Consider the following 21,131-nt stretch of genomic DNA (forward strand, 5'->3'; position numbering starts at 1 on the left):
TTCAACAAGACAATGACCCAAACACTGCTCAAACTCCACTAAGGCATTCATGCAGAGGAACAAGTACAACGTTATGAAATGGCCATCTCAGTCCCCAGACCTGAATATAATTAAAAATCTGTGGTGTGAGTTAAAAAGAGCTGTCCATGCTCGGAAGCTATCAAACCTCAATGAACTTGAGATGTTTTGTAATGGTTCAAAATTCGTTCAACCAGAATCCAGACTCTCATTGGAGATTTTTTAGTGGTGCCCAAATTTATGCACTTGCCTAATTTTGTTTAAACGATTATTGTACACATTCTGTAAATCCAATAAAATTAATTTTAATTCTCAAATATCACTGTGTGTGTGTCTCCTATATGATATATTTAACTGACATTTTTTGTCTTAACCAACGATTTATACAGAAAAATCATGACAACAAGGTTGCCCAAACTTTCGCATCCCACTGTATAAGAAGCCACATGACTAATCAGTCACATTTTATTATTTCCCGTTTGTGTAAATTTACCTTCTGTAAAAACTCACATTGAAAATATACTGAAATAATTGGCTTGACACAATAACATATCTGTCATTTCTGTAGTGCACACTATAATGTAGGAGAGAAACACATGATTGACTGCCATAGGAAACACTGATCATTTTTCCTATCCAGTTTTCTGGATGAATCCTGCTAACTGCGAGCATTAATTGGATGGCCTGACTTGATATGACTAAACCCTGTAATCCACACATTCTTCTCTGGCCAGTTATTCATGGTTGTCATCCTGTCAGATGAGAGAATCTGTTTGCAGACTGTGCTGTGAGTAGACCTGGATCTGAGCATGTATAACTAATATGTGAGCTGAGATGATGCAGTACTTAATGCATCAATGTAGATTGTATACAAGCTGTTTGTCAGCTGAAAAAAAGCTCTTGTCTGGCATTACACTATTGCAGAAGGTGTTCATACACGACATATACTTCAACTTCTGCAAAATAGTCTAGGAGCTTGTGTAAAAAGAATGTGCAAATGAAAAGCAAAATGTAAACTTATCACCGATTTTCTGTGTAAATGGACAATCCAGATGCAGCAGATTAGTGCATCTGGTACTAGAAACAGTATGAAGCAAAGGCAACATATATTTGGACAGCTAGTATTTATGTACGTTTGGTGTGGGGCAGGGGTCTCAAACTCGCGGCCCGCGGGCCATTTGTGGCCCTCAATACAATATTTTGTGGCCCGCGCCGGCAAAAGCTTCCTTCAATTCAATTCACTTTATTGTCATTGTGTAACACAACGAAATTACTTTTCATGACAACCCCCACGGTGCAGTGCTCCTAAGTAATCTGCCGCATCCCCGCCGCTAAACGAGGGCTGCAGAGCCCCCAAATCGCCCAGGGGGCAATCCGCTGGCATTTCCTGGAAGAAGCAGAGCTTTCAGCCTCTCCCCGCCCCTCTCTGTGAAGGAAGAGTGAGAGGGGTGGGCAGAGGCGGCGCCGCGATTGACGTCAGGAGGGGCAGAGCTGAAGCTGAAAGCTCTGCCCCTTCCAGGAAATCAGAAATCAGAAAACTTTATTTCGCCAAACACGACTGGGTCGTGTCCGGAATTGGGCTTGGCACGTACAGGGTACTGATACACGGTATACAGTAGTTACAGATACAGGACATGCAGTAGTAACAGAACATTATACAGAAAAACAGAACATTATATAACATTTATGCAGAGGGAGACAATGGCATAAGTTACAATACAATAAAAAACAACCAAAAAAGTACGCTTGTGCTGGAGCGCCGTCTATGTGCAGAGTGCCTCAGTGCGTCATGGTATTGTGGGGTGGGGATGGGCATTTCCGTGGCGAGAGTTCAGGAGGTTGACAGCTGAGGGAAAGAAACTGTTCTTATGTCTTGAGGTCCTGGTGTAGATGGATCGGAACCGGAGCTTCCGGCTCGAGGGGAGCTGATTAAAGAAGCTGTAGCGTGAGGGGTCGTTGGCGATCTTTAATGCTCTGGTGTACAGCCTGGAGTGGTAGAGGAGGTCCAGAGTGGGAAGGGATCTCCCGATGATCCTCTCTGCAGATTTGATGACCCTCTGCAGTTTGAGCTTGTCGCTGGCAGGGGAGCTGGCGTACCAGACCAGGATGGACGAGCATAGGACGGATTCTATCGTGGCTGAGTAGAAATTTGTCAGCAGTTTTTGAGCCATACCAAACTTTTTCAGTTGGCGGAGAAAGAAAAGTCTCTGTTGGTCTTTCCTCTGTGTTGAGGCAGTGTTGGTGTTCCACCTCAGGTCATTGGAGATAGTTGTGCCCAGTAGGCGGACACTGGGGACTCTTTCCACTTCCATGCCATCCATGTGGATTGGAGGCGGGGTAGAGGCGCGCCTCCTGAAATCAACAATCATCTCAACCATTTTTGCTGTGTTTAGGACCAACCCGTTCTCTCTGCACCAGCGGCATATGCTTTCGACCTGGTGGCGGTACGCCTTCTCATCGTTTTTGGTGATGAGACCCACAATGGTCGTGTCATCGGCAAATTTAATTACTTTTACCGAGTCCGAAGTGGATTTGCAATTGTTCGTATACAGAGCGAACAGGAACGGCGACAGGACGCAGCCTTGTGGGGCCCCTGTGTTGGTGATCCTAGGTTGTGAGGAGATGGTGCCTAACCTAACGACCTGGGACCTGTTGGTGAGGAAGTCCGTGATCCACAGGCGTAGGGTGGGGTGGACTCCTAGCGCAGCAAGATTGTCCTGAAGTATTTTAGGGCTGATGGTATTGAATGCTGAGCTGAAGTCCAGTAGGAGGATCCTGGCGTAGGAGTCCGGTCTATCCAGGTGATCATAGACGTGCTCCAAGCAGATGTTGATGGCGTCATTTGTGGACCTGGTCGCTCTGTACGCGAACTGGTGCGGGTCTAGCAGTCCCTCAGTAGAGTGCTTAAGGAGGGGTAGCACCATGCTTTCAAAAGCTTTCATGATCACAGATGTAAGTGCCACGGGCCTGAAGTTGTTGAGGTCGAGGATGCCCTGCTTTTTGGGGATAGGGATAATGGCAGACCTCTTGAAGCACGCGGGAACTTTGCCTTCCTGGAGGGACCTCGTGAAGATGGAAGAGAGGGTGGAAGCGAGCTGACGAGCACAGGTTTTCAGGCAGGCTGGCGACACACCGTCCGGACCTGAGGCTTTCCTAGCATTTAGCCTTAGCAAGTGTTTCAGTACATCCGCCTCCCTCACTGACGGTGGGGGTGAGTAAGGGCCTAGGGCTACAGTGGCAGATTGTGCAGGTGGCTGTGGGAGTCCTGCAGGTGCTGGCTGACTCTCGAATCTGCAGTAGAAGTCACTGAGACTCTCGGTAAGCTCAGAGCTCGGTGTGGCATGCTGAGGAGGGGGCTTGTAGTTGGTGGCAGCCTTCAACCCTTTCCACACAGCTCGTGGAAATGCCGACGGATTGCCCCTTGGGCGATTTGGGGGCTCTGCAGCCCTCGTTTTGCTGCGGGGACACGGCGGATTACTTGTAATGGGAGCACTGAAGCGAACTATAAGGTAAAATAGGCAAAATAGTTCGCTTCAGTGTGAATTTGATTTTGAAATAAAAATCAATGCAAGGGACGAGGGGGGGGGGGGGGGGTGCTGCTGATTGTGAAATCCCTTATGCGGCTCAGCCTCATCCTGACTTGCCTCCTGCGGCCCCCAGGTAAATTGAGTTTTGAGACCCCTGGTGTAGGGGGATGTTTTTTGGCATTGAAGCACAAGAGCCATGGGCTCTTTTCCCATCTAGGGCACTACTTGTGTGAAATTTGGATGTCCTCCCTATATTTACATGTATTTCCCTGATCAATCCAGATTCCCAAATCCACAAAACCTACTGAAAAAATCAATTGGTTCCTACAAAATTGTACATAGGCTAGGGTACAGACATTAGAGGACTGTGGTAGGAAATAGATTGTGAGGACAGTTAGTGACATGACGGTGCCTCTTTGGGAACCCTGTCCCTCTATCCCACTTTCGTCCCCATTTGTCCCTTTTTCAGGACTGTTGTGCAGATCTATATAAATATTTGTATTTTTCTACTGACACATTTGTTTAATTGACTTTTAATTTTATTACCATCCTTTAAATTGATAGATTTGTTACTTTCAAATGTTAATATGAAGGAAGTGCCCCTCCTTATTATCTTACAATTTGGGAGGCATAACTATGTGCTATGGTAAAGTGGTTGTTTTTTTAGGATGTCCATACTATATTAATACATACAGTATTCTAATGATTCCTGACAAAACTAAGCCTTTATTTTCTTTTCTAGTGACACGTGGCAAAGGCTCTATGTCATCTGTTGATAGTCATGTATAGGGTTCTGTAACAAACACAATGAACTCTTCCTTGAATTGGAACACATATGGCCTACAAATAATTTTATAGATCTCTATGTAAGTAGGAAGGCTGGCTTACCTCCTATAAGAGACAAAAACAAGCATGTTTATTGATAAAACGCATAGACTTTATTTACTGCACATTTTCTAGACACTCTGGCTTCACCAGGTAACATCTGTGTTAATGTAGTAATTAAGCTGAAGAGCACCTCTACTCAGCTATACCCTGTCCACACTTGCAACAGAATTTGTGGTTACTGTGTTGTTTTTGAATTCTGGTCAGCATGGCAGAAGTTAGCTGTGACCCTTTACTCCAAAGACACTGTGGGCCTGATCCAATTTACTTTCATATCCCGTTTAAAATAACTTTTCAGCACTCTGCAACTGAAAAAGTTTCAAAAAGTAGGTGACAAAGTACTGTCAGAATTGTTCTAAGTATTTTCTTGCTGGTGAGGCATTACCTAGGAGAAAACTTAGGAGGAAAAGTGAATTGGATCGGGCCCAGTCTCTGCTCTCATAGCTGAAAACAAACATTCATACAAATACACAATAATTGTTGGCTACATTGATCATGACTTGATCTTTCAGGTGACAGTTCAGGGCCAAATGCTGTACAGGCACATCACTAGGCTACAGCCTAGCAGTACAATCTGTTGATGTGGAGAGGGGAGGAAGGGCAATAGCAAAGTTCTTGACCGACCGGCTTCTAGCAAGAGAGGTAAGGAGGGGAATAATGCTTTTGCTCAAGATGATCCGGCACTCCAGAACTTAGTGATGCATTGTGATGGCTGTACACACAATAGATTATCCGCAGAGATGGCCCCGCCCAGACCCTTTTTTTACAGTTTGAGACTTAACTCTTGCAACTTTCTAATAACAGAATATGGCATAACTATATGCATTCCCATTTTCCTGTTCAGAATGAATAAGGTATGCTTTAGATTGGTCTCTGGGTATTGATCTTCTAGTATGCAGATTCCTTCTTATGTTAAAAGTAATAAATAAAAACATTTTCACACTTTTTTGGCCTTTGCGTTTATTTTGCTGTAGTCAGACCTTAGATAATTCATTCCTTTATAACTGTATGAAGGATGCCTGGTGACTGCAACATTCTAGTCAGCTTCAGGCAGCTTCTGGCAAGTATTCTCAGGGCAAGAAATTGACATAGTTCCATTACCTTATAACACTCCGGCCATTTCTGTAACTTCCTCTTCATTGCTCAGAATTGTAGCCATTCTTTACACTTGCAAGAACATTTTACTGGAGGAGACATAAACTTTATCTTTCAGGCAGGGACGGATCTAGAGCAAGTTGCCCCAAGTTGCGCCTGGGGCAAGGTCAGGTTTTGGCGCCTAAACTGCCATTCCCCATCCAAATTTTTCCGCCTTTTTAAGAATTCAACAAACTGCGCCTGGGGCAAGAGACCCGCTTGCTCCCCCCTAGATCCGTCCCTGCTTTCAGGATTTCCTGTATGGTGGCACTTCCTGGTACAGCCCTAGAAGTGACTGATCTTTAAGGGCTCTTTCACACTAGCTAACATGTGCACGAACCTGATTTCATGCACGCGCTATGGCATGATGTCAGGAAGTTGTGGTTCGACACTAGTTCTAATTCACCCGACAGGAAAATGCTTGCGCTGTACGAGTAAAAGCCCCCAGAAGCGTTACAATGCAATGCTCTGTAACGCTTTGTCTAATGTGAATAGTAACTTGAAAGTCAATAGACTTTCGTGTTACCTTTTTTACCGCATCCTAGGTGCGTTCCGTCAAAATGGAAATAGTGGAATATGTGTGAAAGAGCCCTAAGCAAACTTTCTGGCTGTGTGGTAGCTAAGCGAATCCTAGTTTCTTTCCTTCTTATTACGCTCACGAGGATTTGTAAAGCATTGGCATCTCCTGCAATTCTCATACTCTTTGATCCCCTTCATGAATTTCTTATGCACTGTGAACAGAATCGGTCTCTCCCTCTCTCTCTCTCTCTCTCTCCCTCTCTCCCTCTCTCCCTCTCTCTCTCTCTCTCTCTCTCTCTCCCTCCCTCCCCCTCTCTCTCTCTCTCTCTCTCTCTCTCTCTCTCTCGATTTGAAATGTGCTTGTCTTTGGGTGATTACACAACTAGGTGCTTTTATTAATTTTCTGCCTCACCTTCCAGTGTGTACAAAGCCAGTTTAACTTGCAGTCCTCTGGGAATTCAATAGCAACATACTGTAACTTTGATTTTCTTTCTCTAGTCGCTGGGAAATGTATTGTATCCATTGTATCTTGGAAAGCAAACTGCTATTATACCTACAAGTTGCGCTTGTGATTGATGTACATGGCTTGCAGTGAAGGCTCATCAGCCAGTTCCACTGTGCTAATTAAATCCTGCTCATGGACAGGAAATGTGATAGATGGTAGAGGCTTATAAAACAGAGGCAGTTTATATCTCTATAGCTGGTATTTACTGCTGACCTTTTTCTCTGCTATGATGATTTTCAGTAAATAAAATGTTTGCAGTTGACAATCGGCCACATATAGGTTTCAGGAACAAACCTATAATGGCGCTACAATACAGTCCTTTAGCCTGAATTCATCAAGGTTTTTTTTTTCTTCAGCAGCAGCATTGGAAACGGATCTTTTTACATTAGTGGAGTAGCCAGTGCTGAGCTCTGTTTTCTCGGGTAGCAGTGTAGAGTCCATGAAACAGGAGCCTCCCTATTTCTGGCTCCAGATTTCTCTCATCTTCTCCAAACTCTCTATTCTTTAAAATACTTTTCTGTACTACAGAGACTGGGTCTTCTTGTTGTAATTCCCACAGGAGCTTTCCTTACTAGTGTTAGTGTTGAAATTCGGCATAGTCGTTTCAACACATCTTAATACTCCCGTCTGCTGCTGTTCAGCCCTGAACAAGGGGACAGGGTCAGGAGGAGTCCACTGGCTTGGTAGTCACGTTGCATTTCACATGACTCCAAAACTTCACCCTTCTGGTTTGGAAGGAGGAAGCATCAGAGCATGACTTGCAAGCCTATGAACTCCTCCTGACCAAGTCTACTTGAACGGTGCTGAACAGCAGCAGACTGGAGTATTGGAATGTTTTGAATGGGCTATGCTAATTTTGAACAACGACTTTACTCCTTACATCAGCTCTGCAACTGACTCCTCCAACTGGCTTTCAAGCCCTAGTAAAGCCCTTAATAAGGCCATTAGCATTCTCCCTCTAGCAACCATCACTCTATCCAGTTAAAATATACTTTAATATACATGCTTTTAATATTTTTAAACCCTATTAAACCAGAAACATTTCTAAACTGGATAGCACTCCTACAATAGAGCATGCTATGTTTGCAAAATGCAATGTAAATACACCTGCAACACCCATGTACTCAAGTCATTAAACAGGACCTAACAATCTGTTAGGAACTACTATATTTTTTGCACTATAAGACACTTTTTCTTCCCCAAAAGTGGGATAAAAAAGTCACTGCGTCTTATAATCCAAATGCAGGAAGTTCCTGACTTGTGAAAGCCTGCCAATACAAACCTCCAACCCGCCACAATGTCGGAGACTCCCTGTACAGTGCCTATGCAGAACAGGACACGGGGGACACAAAGGGGCATAGAGGAGGACACTGGGGGACACAAAGGGGCATAGAGGAGGACACAAGGAGGACAGAGGCAGAAATGTGGGACACAGGTGGACACAAAGGGGCATAGAGGAGGACTCAAGGAGGACACAGGAGAGCACAAGGGGGACAGAGGTGGACACAGGGGGACACAAAGGGGCATAGAGGAGGAAAGTGGGTATAATCAACCAGATGCTTTACAGGCAGCATGGTGGTATAGTGGAATTCAATCTTGCCTTGCAGCACTGGGTCCCCGGTTCGAATCCCAGCCAGGGCACTATCTGCATGGAGTTTGTATGTTCTCCCCATGGGTTTCCTCTGGGCACTCTGGTTTCCTCCCACATCCCAAAAAACATACATATACCGTACGTTAATTGTCTTCCCCCTAAAATTGGCCCTAGACTACCATACATACACTACACAATACATACATATACATGACTATGGTAGGGATTAGATTGTGAGTCCCTCTGAGGGACAGTTACAAAACAACATAGTATGTACAGCTCTGCGGAAGATGTTGGCGCTATGTAAGTACTAAATAATAATAATAAGTAACATAAGCCTGGACATATAAAGCAATTCAAGTCAAACACTTAGCCGCCACCTTTTAATTATTTATAGACGATGCAGAAAGATGACAGGGCTTTGGTGGAAAGAACATATGGTAACTGCTGGGTTTAAGGCAGTGATATTTATCAGCTTGCCTGTGGTGAGCATTTGCAGTCCTCTGTCTCCATCTAGCGTACTGTTAGATGTAGCTTGTTGCAGGGGAATCAAATCAAGTGATCAACGTACAGCTTCAAGCTCCTGTGCTGAAATAACAATAACATTTCTATAGAGTTTTTCTCCCATAAGTGCTTAGGCTTTCTCAGATTCAGTAATTGTTAGTAGGGGGATGTATTAACACAACAATGAACAGGAGGTTACCTTTCAAGGTCAGGAGATAGTCAGTTCACTGACGTGCTTACAGAAGTTTAAACCAAGCTTGTGAAATGGTGTAATCACTTAATGCTGGGAATACACGGTTCGTTTTTGAGGTGATTAGATGGTTCGATAGATAATTTCCGACATGTCCGATCACCCTTTCGATCGTTTCGCCGCTCGATTTCTGATAGCTAATTACACCAGAGAGGAAAAATGTGTGCATCAACCAAGTGAACCTGACAAATCTGGCTTTGCAAATTTGGCCTACTGGCTAATCACGAGACATAGCTCATGCAAATATGCATTTGCTTTCGCATGCCTAAATATGCAGGGTCAAAAACCAAAAACTGCAAAACAATCGCCCTGTGGGAATTAGTTCATGCTACATAGCACTATCCAGGGGCGCCACGAGGAGGCTTCCCATTACCTCCATACAACCGGGGGGCCGCGGGGGTCCCAGGCCCTCTCACCGCCTGGAACCCACACAGCGGCACCCCGGAGAGGGAGGCTGGGGGGTGCAGGCGATCTCCCCAGCGTGGCCAGCGCCGGGAAGAGCCGCCCGCACACACCTCCCAAGATCAAAAACAGGCACTTACCTTAACGTCCATTGCGTTCTGCTACATGCGCATGACCTGGGCGCGACACATAAGGGGAGGACAGGCGCAAACAGCCTGCTCCGATTTCTGATAGAAGTGAATGGAAAAAGATAAGAAAAATGAGCAGAAGATAAGAGAATCGACTGTAGAACTGAGCAGCAAAAACGTTCGAGAGTAGAATCGAGCACCAGAAACGAACAGTGTATTCCCAGCATTACAGAACACAAATACACTCTAGCCCACGTGTCGAACTTTAGTCCGCAGCGCCAGAAAACTTGGCCCGCCGCTACTTTTTAAATTAACGTTAGCTGTGGCCCGCGATGCTTTCAAAGCTGGCCCGCAGCCACGCTAGAGGTTCTGCCCCATCACGCCCATCATCCTCGCGTGAGTTGATAGAGCGTTGCTACGCTCTATCTCTCACCTGCTCCGCCTTCCGACTTTCTCTGCCTCCTGTCACCTCCCGATGATGGCCCATCTCCCTCCCTCCCTCTCTCTCTTCGCCGTGGGCCGTTGTCCTCTCTGGTGCGGTGGGTGGCGGCAGTTCTGCACACCAGCGTGACCCCCGCACTGATCACAGGAGAGCTGTGTGCCCCTGGCTGCTGACGTGCGTATACAGGAAGTTCCTGTATACGCCTGCCAGCAGCCAGGGACACACAGTTCTTCTGTGTCATTCTCCAGTGCAGGGCTCACGCAGGTGTGCAGAATGCAGAACAGCTACCACCCGCCGCATTGGTGAGTGCAACGGCCAGCGGGCTATTACTGGGACAACTTCCTACCTACCTATACATGGGCACCTACTTTTTGCCTGGCTACGTACAGTGAGGTACCTACCTATAGCCTGGCTACCTATACTGAGGCACCCACCTATTGCTTGGCTATCTATACTTAGGCACCTACCTATAAGCCTGGCTATCTATACTGAGGCACCTACCTATAGCCTGGCTACCAGACTGAGGCACCTACCTATTGCCTGGCTACCTATATTGGTACACCTACCTATTGCCTGGCTACCTATATTGGCACACCTACCTATTGCCTAGCTAGTGGCTACCTATGCTGAGGCACGTACCTATTGCTTGGCTACCTATACTAGGGCACCTACCTATTGCTTGGCTACTTATACGGAGGTACCTACCTATGCCTAGCTACCTATACTGAGGCACCTACCTATGCCTAGCTACCCATACTGAGGCACCTACCTATGCCTAGCTACCTATACTGAGGCACCTACCTATGCCTAGCTACCTATACTGTGGCACCTACCTATGCCTAGCTACCTATACTGAGGCACCTACCTATGCACGGCTACCTATACTAAGGCACCTACCTATTGCCTAGCTACCTATACTGAGGCACCTATTTATTGCCTAGCTACCTATACTGAGGCTCCTACCTATTGCCTAGCTACTTACTCTGGCACACCTACCTATTGCCTGGCTACCTATACTGGCACTACTACCTATTGCCTTGCTACCTATACAGAGGCGCCTACCTATGCCTGGCTACCTATAGTGGGGCACCTGCTAAGCCTGGCTACCTGTACTGAGGCACCTACTTATGCCTAGCTACCTATAGTGGGGCACCTATGTCTGCATAACTATACTGGAGCACCTGCTATGCTTAGTTACCTATTCTGGGGCTCCTATGCCCGGTCACCTATACTGGTGGCACATACCTGGCTAACCTTTACTCTGGGCAACTATGCCTGGTTAACCTAAACAGTTTTTTTTGCACCGCAGTTATGACGTGCGGTGCAAATCGTGGGGTGTTGTGCGATCATTCCAAATGGTAGGGAAGGGGGGAGAATAAATATGGCTGTCGGCCCTCCACCTGGTTTAAAGGGGAACTGAAGAGAGAGGTATATGGAGGCTGTCATGTTTATTTCCTTTAAGACAATACCAGTTGCCTGGCAGCCCTGCTGATCCTCTGCCTCTAATACTATTAGCCATAGCCCCTGAACAAGCATGCAGCAGATCAGGTGTTTCAGTGGTTCAGACTTATAAGTCTGATCTGACAAGACTAGCTGCATGCTTGTTTCTGGTTTTAATCAGATACTACTGCAGAGAAATAGACCAGCAGGGCCGCCAGGTAACTGGTATTGATTAAAAGGAAATAAACATGACAGCCTCCATATACCTCTCTCTTCAGTTCCCCTTTAAGTTTTAACTTTCGGCCCACCGTCTATTTGAGTTTGACACCCCTGCAGATCATAGATGAGCATTTCAAAACATTAAAGGATCTTGCAGGACTGAGCACTGTAGGGATTATAACTTTACTTATAAATATAAAGTTAAAATATTAGTATTTTTCATTTGTCCATATAGCATTTACAATTATGCCAATGAGTATTAGGTGACCTCTTCTGTTTAAGTCTCATAAATGGCAAACTCGAATAGGAGATCTTTGTTTTGTTTTGTTTTCTGTTTGTTTTTTTTGTTTGTTTTTTCTTATATCCATCCACATTTTGCACACCTATTAATTTCCAAATATGCACAAAATTTGAGAACTAGTCCATGCTCAGCTATGCCTAGTTATCATGATCTGAAAATAATATATCGACACACCAGACAAATTCATTTAGAAAATCCCTAATAAAGTTTAAGTAAAGGCTGGCCATCTTCACTGAGCGTCTAAAGGTCACTCATCCAGGTACATCTGTCCTATTTATTCTGCTTTATTGCAGGTTAAATCCAAACTGCACGGACAGACATAGCTTGGCGTCTTTTGTCAAATGTCTAACCTCAACTTACTATTAAATAGTGCATATCCTCACAGGAAGGGTGGGTACCTTACTTAACATATGCAAATCATAAGTAGCAAACTCCTCCTAAAATGACTCTACCATGTACAAGAAATGTACTCAAAGCTAATCTAAACAATTTATTTAAACCTAGGGGGCATAAACAATCCATCTGTCAATCCACTTGGCCTTAATTGATTATTTGAGAACTGCTGTTCCTTTCTGGGCGACCCTCCTACTTTAAATTACATCATTGACTGTAACAACATTTTTCAAACAAGCCAAAAATCTTAATACATGAATTCCAGATAAACATTCCTCAAGGTCATGCACAGAAGTATTGTGATAATTAGAAGGTATAGCCTTTGTTTGTTTTTACAATTTCCAGCCTCTTCTCAATTGGCAGAATTGTATATGTTACGGCCAGAACCCGAAGTCCTGGAGAAGGTAGTGATTTAAGTGGGATAAAAAAACCAAAAAAACGTTCTTATCCTTTCTTTGTAGATGGTATATATATGTTACGGCCAGAACCCGAAGTTTGGCCACTTCTAGTTCTGGCTGGCCACTTCGGGTTCTGGCCGGCCAATGTGCGAAGTGGCCGCTGCGCTGCGGCCAATGTGAGAAATGGAATTATCCCTGTAACATTAATGTATCTTCTGCCCGCAGCGCAGCGGCCAAATGTATCACAACTTAGTTAATTTAATGCAATTGAGCCGGCGGCAATGTAACAGATGAAGCCGCCGGCTTTTGCTCTACCTCTCTCTCCTCCCCCGCCTCTCTCTCCTTCTCTTATGGGCAGCCGGTGGGGACACGCGTGTCCCGAGAGTCGTTAGTCGCGCCAGGAAAGCAGAGCGGGGAGGCTGCAGACATTGCTTCTGCCAGCACCCGCTCTGCAAGAACGGCAGGATTCCCTGCCGCGACAAACGACCCCGGGGGGACACGCGTGTCCCCACCGGCTGCTCATAGGAGAGCGAGAGAGGTGGGGGGGGGGGGGGAGAGAGAGGCAGAGAAAAAGCCGGCGGCTTGATCTGTTACATTGCCGCCGGCTTAATTGCATTAAATTAACTAAGTTGTGATACGTTTGGCCGCTGCGCTGCGGCCAGAAGATACATTAATGTTACAGGGATAATTCCATTCTCACATTGGCCGCAGCGCAGCGGCCACTTCGCACATTGGCCGGCCAGAACCCGAAGTGGCCGGCCAGAACTAGGAGTGGCCTAACTTCGGGTTCTGGCCGTAACATATATATACCATCTACAAAGAAAGGATAAGAACGTTTTTTTTTTTTATTATTTAATCCCACTTAAATCACTACCTTCTCCAGGACTCTCCATCTTAGCTGGCTAACTGTGTGACCTTGCATATGAAAATGCTTAGCTAACAAGGTTTACAGTGCACCTTGCCTCCATCCTCCAAACATGCATTGGTTGGATTGGAACCGTGAATTTCACTCTTGTGCTCATGTAGTCTCAGCTTAATTTTTCTCATGGTAACATTCCAGTGCCCTTTCCAGTCTACTTTCACACTAGTTGTGTTGAAGAGATGCTTACTTTGACACATATGAATACAGTACATGCAGCTTTAGAGATGATTCATTTTAGATGGGACTTGTCATCTGTCACTCACACTGGGAGAGGGGAGACCTGTTCAACTTATGACATCAGTTATTTTCCATTTTCTTTCAAACAGTACTAAGAGTATTTGAGAAGATTTAAAATGCCTTCATTACATGGGTGATGGCTTGGTTTGTTTTCTTCCTTAAAGTGAACCTCCGGACTAAAAATCGACTCAGCAGCACTGAAAAGGCTTAGTGTTTCTTTAACAGTTTCACAGCATCAGAACTTTGTTTCTCTTATACAAGCCTCATTTTTAGCTGCACGGAAGAAAACTGCCCGGGCTTTTTTCCCCTGATGCTGTGCAAAGCATGATGGGATTTCTAATTTTGTATTTCTCGTTCTGCTGTTTTGGTGAAATTTTTTTTTTTTACATTTTGAATTTGACATTTGAAGCCTAGCGTGTGCAGCTGGGAGGGGTAATCAGGACACAGGACAGTTGGAACTGTGTCTCCTGCTCCTTGTCACCTCCTTTCAACCAAAAAGATGGCTGCCCCCATGACAAAGATGGCAGCCCCCATGAGTCACAAACATTTACCTGTTCTTTTAAAACAGGGTGGGTAAAAGATTATATTACCTATCTGTTCTAATTAACATAACTAATGTAACTTGATGACAGTATGTTTGTTTAGGCTGAAGTTCCCCTTTAAAGGGGAACTGAAGTAAGAGGTATACAGAGGCTGCCATATTTATTTCCTTTTAATCAATGCCAGTGCCTGGCAGCCCTGCTGGTCTATTTCTCTGCAGTAGTATCTGAATAACACCAGAAACAAGCATGCAGCTAGTCTTGTCAGATCTGACTTTAAAGTCTGAAACACCTGATCTGCTGCATGCTTGTTCAGGGGCTATGGCTAATAGTATTAGAGGCAGAGGATTAGCAGGGCTGCCAGGCAACTGGAATTGATTAACCACTTAAGGACTGCAGTCATAAAACCCCTTAAGGACCAGAGCCTTTTTTTCCATTCGGACCACTGCAGCTTTCACGGTTTATTGCTCAGTCATACAACCTACCACCTAAATGAATTTTACCTCCTTTTCTTGTCACTAATACAGCTTTCTTTCGGTGCTATTTGATTGCTGCTGCGAGTTTTACTTTTTATTATATTCATCAAAAAAGACATGAATTTTGTCAAAAAAATGACTTTTTTAACTTTCTGTGCTGACATTTTTCAAATAAAGTAAAATTTCCTATACATTTGAGCACGAAAGTTATTCTGCTACATGTCTTTGATAAAAAAAAACAACATTCAGTGTATATTTATTGGATTGGGTAAAAGTTATAGCGTTTACAAACTATGGTGCCAAAAGTGAATTTTCCCATTTTCAAGCATCTCTGACTTTTCTGCGCACCTGTCAGGTTTCATGAGGGGCTAAAATTCCACGATAGTACTAATCCCCCCCAAATGACCCCATTTTGGAAAGAAGACATCCCAAAGTATTCAGTGAGAGGCATGGTGAGTTCATAGAAGATTTTATTTTTTGTCACAAGTTAGCGGAAAATGACACTTTGTAACAAAAAAAAAAAAAAAAAGTTTCCATTTCTTCTAACTTGCGACAAAAAAAAAATGAAATCTGCCACGGACTCACTATGCTACTCTCTGAATACCTTGAAGTGTCTACTTTCCAAAATGGGGTCATTTGTGGGGTGTGTTCACTGTCCTGGCATTTTGGGGGGTGCCTAATTGTAAGCACCCCTGTAAAGCCTAAAGATGCTCATTGGACTTTGGGCCCCTTAGCGCAGTTAGGCTGCAAAAAAGTGCCACACATGTGGTATTGCCGTACTCAGGAGAAGTAGTATAATGTGTTTTGGGGTGTATTTTTACACATACCCATGCTGGGTGGGAGAAATATCTCCGTAAATGACAATTGTTTTATTTTTTTTACACACAATTGTCAATTTATAGAGATATTTCTCCCACTCAGCATGGGTATGTGGAAAAATACACCCCAAAACACATTATACTACTTCTCCTGAGTACGGCGATACCACATGTGTGGCACTTTTTTGCACCCTAACTGCGCTAAGGGGCCCAAAGTCCAATGAGTACCTTTAGGATTTCACAGGTCATTTTGAGAAATTTCGTTTCAAGACTGCTCCTCACGGTTTAGGGCCCCTAAAATGCCAGGACAGTATAGGAATCCCACAAATTACCCCATTTTAGAAAGAAGACACCCCAAGGTATTCCATTAGGAGGATGGTGAGTTCATAGAAGATTTTTTTTTTTTTGTCACAAGTTAGCGGAAATTGATTTGAATTGTTTTTTTTCACAAAGTGTCATTTTCTGCTAACTTGTGACAAAAATAAAATCTTCTATGAACTCACCATACTCCTAACGGAATACCTTGGGGTGTCTTCTTTCTAAAATGGGGTCATTTGTGGGGTTCCTATACTGCCCTGGCATTTTAGGGGCCCTAAACCGTGAGGAGTAGTCTTGAAACCAAATGTCGCAAAATGACCTGTGAAATCCTAAAGGTACTCATTGGACTTTGGGCCCCTTAGCGCACTTAGGGTGCAAAAAAGTGCCACACGTGGTACCGCCGTACTCAGGAGAAGTAGTATAATGTGTTTTGGGGTGTATTTTTACACATTCAGATGCTAAGTGGGAGAAATATCTCTGTAAATGACAATTATTTGATTTTTTTTACACACAATTGTCCATTTACAGAGAGATTTCTCCCACCCAGCATGGGTATGTATAAAAATACACCTCAAAACACATTATACTACTTCTTCTGAGTACGGCGATACCACATGTGTGACACTTTTTTGCAACCTAGGTGCGCTAAGGGGCCTAACGTCCTATTCACAGGTCATTTTGAGGCATTTGGATTCTAGACTACTCCTCACGGTTTAGGGCCCCTAAAATGCCAGGGCAGTATAGGAACCCCACAAGTGACCCCATTTTAGAAAGACGACACCCCAAGGTATTCCGTTAGGGGTATGGTGAGTTCATAGAAGATTTTTTTTTTTGTCACAAGTTAGCGGAAAATGACACTTTGTGAAAAAAAAAAACAATACATATCAATTTCCGCTAACTTGTGACAAAAAATAAAATCTTCTATGAACTCACCATACTCCTAACGGAATACCTTGGGGTGTCTTCTTTCTAGAATGGGGTCATTTGTGGGGTTCCAATACTGCCCTGGCATTTTAGGGGCCCTAAACCGTGAGGAGTAGTCTTGAACCCAAATGTCTCAAAATGACCTGTGAAATCCTAAAGGTACTCATTGGACTTTGGGCCCCTTAGCACACTTAGGCTGCAAAAAAGTGTTACACATGTGGTATCGCCGTACTCAGAAGAAGTAGTATAATGTGTTTTGTGGTGTATTTTTACATATAACCATGCTGGGTGGGAGAAATATCTCTGTAAATGACACATTTTTGATTTTTTTTTACACACAATTGTCCATTTACAGAGAGATTTCTCCCACCCAGCATGGGTATGTGTAAAAATACACCACAAAACACATTATACTACTTCTCCTGAGTATGGCGGTACTACATGTGTGACACTTTTTTGCAGCCTAGGTGCGCTAAGGGGCCCAACGTCCTATTCACAGGTCATTTTGAGGCATTTGTTTTCTAGACTACTCCCTACGGTTTAGGGCCCCTAAAATGCCAGGGCAGTATAGGAACCCCACAAGTGACCCCATTTTAGAAAGACGACACCCCAAGGTATTCCGTTAGGGGTATGGTGAGTTCATAGAAGATTTTATTTTTTTGTCACAAGTTAGTGAAAAATGACACTTTGTGAAAAAAACAATAAAAATCCAATTTCCGCTAACTTTTGACAAAAAATAAAATCTTCTATGAACTCATCATACACCTAACAGAATACCTTGGGGTGTCTTCTTTCTAAAATGGGGTCACTTGTGGGGTTCCTATACTGCCCTGGCATTTTACGGGCCCAAAACTGTGAGTAGTCTGGAAACCAAATTTCTCAAAATGACTGTTCAGGGGTATAAGCATCTGCAAATTTTGATGACAGGTGGTCTATGAGGGGGCAAATTTTGTGGAAACGGTCATAAGCAGGGTGGCCTCTTAGATGACAGGATGTATTGGGCCTGATCTGATGGATAGGAGTGCTAGGGGGGTGACAGGAGGTGATTGATGGGTGTCTCAGGGGGCGGTTAGAGGGGAAAATAGATGCAATCAATGCACTGGGGAGGTGATCGGAAGGGGGTCTGAGGGGGATCTGAGGGTTTGGCCGAGTGATCAGGAGCCCACACGGGGCAAATTAGGGCCTGATCTGATGGGTAGGTGTGCTAGGGGGTGACAGGAGGTGATTTATGGGTGTCTCAAGGTGTGATTAGAGGGGGGAAATAGATGCAAGCAATGCACTAGCGAGGTGATCAGGGCTGGGGTCTGAGGGCGTTCTGAGGTGTGGGCGGGTGATTGGGTGCCCGCAAGGGGCAGATTAGGGTCTAATCTGATGGGTAACAGTGACAGGTGGTGATAGGGGGTGATTGATGGGTAATTAGTGGGTGTTTAGAGGAGAGAATAGATGTAAACACTGCGCTTGGGAGGTGATCTGATGTCGGATCTGCGGGCGATCTATTGGTGTGGGTGGGTGATCAGATTGCCCGCAAGGGGCAGGTTAGGGGCTGATTGATGGGTGGCAGTGACAGGGGGTGATTGATGGGTGGCAGTGACAGGGGGTGATTGACAGGTGATCAGTGGGTTATTACAGGGAAGAACGGATGTAAATAATGCACTGGCGAATCGATAAGGGGGGGGTTGAGGGCAATCTGAGCGTGTGGGCGGGCAATTGGGTGCCCGCAAGGGTCTAATCTGATGGGTAACAGTGACAGGTGGTGATAGGGGGTGATTGATGGGTGATTGATGGGTAATTAGTGGGTGTTTAGAGGAGAGAATAGATGTAAACGATGGATTTGGGAGGTGATCTGATGTCGGATCTGCGGGCGATCTATTGGTGTGGGTGGGTGATCAGATTGCCCGCAAGGGGCAGGTTAGAGGCTGATTGATGGGTGGCAGTGACAGGGGGTGATTGATGGGTGATTGACGGGTGATTGACAGGTGATCAGGGGGGATAGATGCATACAGTACACAGGGGGGGGGAGGGTCTGGGGGGGGTCTGGGGAGAATCTGAGGGGTGGGGGGGGGTGATCAGGAGGGAGCAGGGGGCAGTTTAGGGACTAAAAAAAAAAATAGCGTTGACAGATAGTGACAGGGAGTGATTGATGGGTGATTAGGGGGGTGATTGTGTGCAAATGGTGGTCTGGGGGGTGGGCAGGGGGGGGTCTGAGGGGTACTGTGGGCGATCAGGGGGCAGGGGGGGGGCAGATCAGTGTGTTTGGGTGCAGACTAGGGTGGCTGCAGCCTGCCCTGGTGGTCCCTCGGACACTGGGACCACCAGGGCAGGAGGCAGCCTGTATAATACACTTTGTAAACATTACAAAGCGTATTATACGCTTCCTATCCGGGGATCGTCGGGTTAACAACCCGCCGGCGCTTCCGATTGGCCGGCGGGTTGACGTCACAGGTGGGCGGAGCCTATTGCCGGTGGATGCGCACGCATCCCAGCGCGCGATCCCCGGCCAGAGAGTGCCCCAGGACCTGACGCCAATCTGCGTTACGTGGTCCTGGGGCTGCCACTTTGCCGCCGCCAATATGAAGTAGGCGGTCGGCAAGTGGTTAAAAGGAAATAAATATGGCAGCCTCCGTATGCCACTTACTTCAGTTCCCCTTTAAAGTACCCCTGAATGGGAGGGGGAATGGGAATGAATCAAGCCCATGGATTACCTTATGCTGAGAAGCTTGATGCTGCCTGTCTTTGGGGTTCCTCATCCCTGTCCTCAGTCTTAGACTGGCTCCGTCAGTTGAAGCACCCCACCACAAGTGCTTTCTTTCACTGCACGTGTGTGATTAGGAACTCACTCGTGTAGTTCAGAATTTCTAGTAGCCACTGAAGGAAGCTTGGAGCAGAGAAGCATTGGGGTAGGGAAGGAAACCCAATGACTATTAGCACCAGACTTTTCAGCATAAGATAAACTAGCCCTCCATGGCCTTAATTCAATATTCTTTCCCTCGATTCTTGGGTGCATTAAGTTTGTTTGCAAAAGATAGCTGTAAATATATGACACATTTCTTCGTTCAGGCACATGGCTTATGTATCTTTTTGTTTTATAGAAACAAGGCAGCGATGTTGGTGGCAAAGACTGTTTAGATGCAGAAAAAGCTGATGGAAGTGGAGCAGGTTTGTTTTATTTAAGTCCACAGAAAAGTCAAAATTGCCATCCTGTCTCCTTTTTCAAGTCTGTGTGAAGTCAAAGGTCAGTTTGTCTCTTTAAATTCTTATAACTTACAAGACTGGAAGTTAAAATACCGGTATATAGAGTGTTCTCACCCCACTCCATCCCCTTGCGTGTAGAAGGCTTGGGGTAGATATGGTTAGTGAAATGCTGATCATTTTGATCAAATTAAAATTTCATATTCATTTTACATGATCAATAAGTGCATTTGATTGATTGAATTCCAAGATACATTTGCATGTAATTAACACAAAATTTGCATAAACTCAAAAACAGCATCTCAATGGCCTTCCCTAGTTTAGAATTATATCTAAAGCTGACTACTTACTTCGTGACCCAGGAAGATGGATCCCTGCGACGTCCCACGATGATGAGAAACATTTCCCCCCCCCCCCCCCCCCTCGATCCATCATCCTGGCGGCAGGTATACATGACAGAGCACGACGGGCGCAAACGAGAGGTCAAGGGATCCAGTACTCTATGCAGGAGCCTTCTGGGATCTTAAAGATCCGTTCCACCGTGACCATACCCATGTCACGAGATCGCTAACTGCTCAAAAAAAACGCTGGTTGTCTGAAAAATCAACGGAAAAATCGCGTAGTGGCATTGCTCCTGAGATATCAAAGATGCAGATTTTCTCTTTGACTTCCTAGTGTTCATTCATCGCAAACATACGCCAGGTAATATTTTTGACAGGATTTGGATCCTGGTGATTGGCTACACCCAGATAACAATGCATCCATTGACAAAGTATATACTGTAGCCGATTCCTTCTTCATCCAGTGCCCATATGTCTACTACTCAAGCCTTTCCAACACATGATTAGTCTGTCCTGGCAAGTTAATATGTGGTTGATAGGTAGTCTTGCATCCCGTCTCCACTATCCCCACTCACTACCACTCCACGCTCAGTCCCAAGGAGTCTCCCGCCTGGCTAGATCCTGGTTGATGACGTAACTCAGTAGGGTGGAAGTTCAGGAAATGTGAAGTCTAACACCCTGCCACAGTACTATCCAAAGTAAGGGTGGAAG

At 45.1% G+C, this 21,131-nt stretch overlaps 1 protein-coding gene across 4 annotated transcripts in view; it reads left to right on the top strand.

Moving 5' to 3' along the window:
• CARMIL1 (capping protein regulator and myosin 1 linker 1) overlaps positions 1-21,131 on the top strand; it is a 398,430-nt gene that overhangs the window by 355,392 nt on the left and 21,907 nt on the right. For all 4 annotated transcript variants that reach the window (XM_068236999.1, XM_068237000.1, XM_068237001.1 and 1 more), the window contains one exon: positions 19,980-20,046. In XM_068236999.1, the coding sequence (XP_068093100.1) occupies positions 19,980-20,046 (67 nt within the window). The remainder of the gene's footprint in view (positions 1-19,979; positions 20,047-21,131) is intronic.

Source organism: Hyperolius riggenbachi, chromosome 5, assembly GCF_040937935.1.
Source record: "Hyperolius riggenbachi isolate aHypRig1 chromosome 5, aHypRig1.pri, whole genome shotgun sequence".
Taxonomy (NCBI): Eukaryota; Metazoa; Chordata; class Amphibia; order Anura; family Hyperoliidae; genus Hyperolius; species Hyperolius riggenbachi.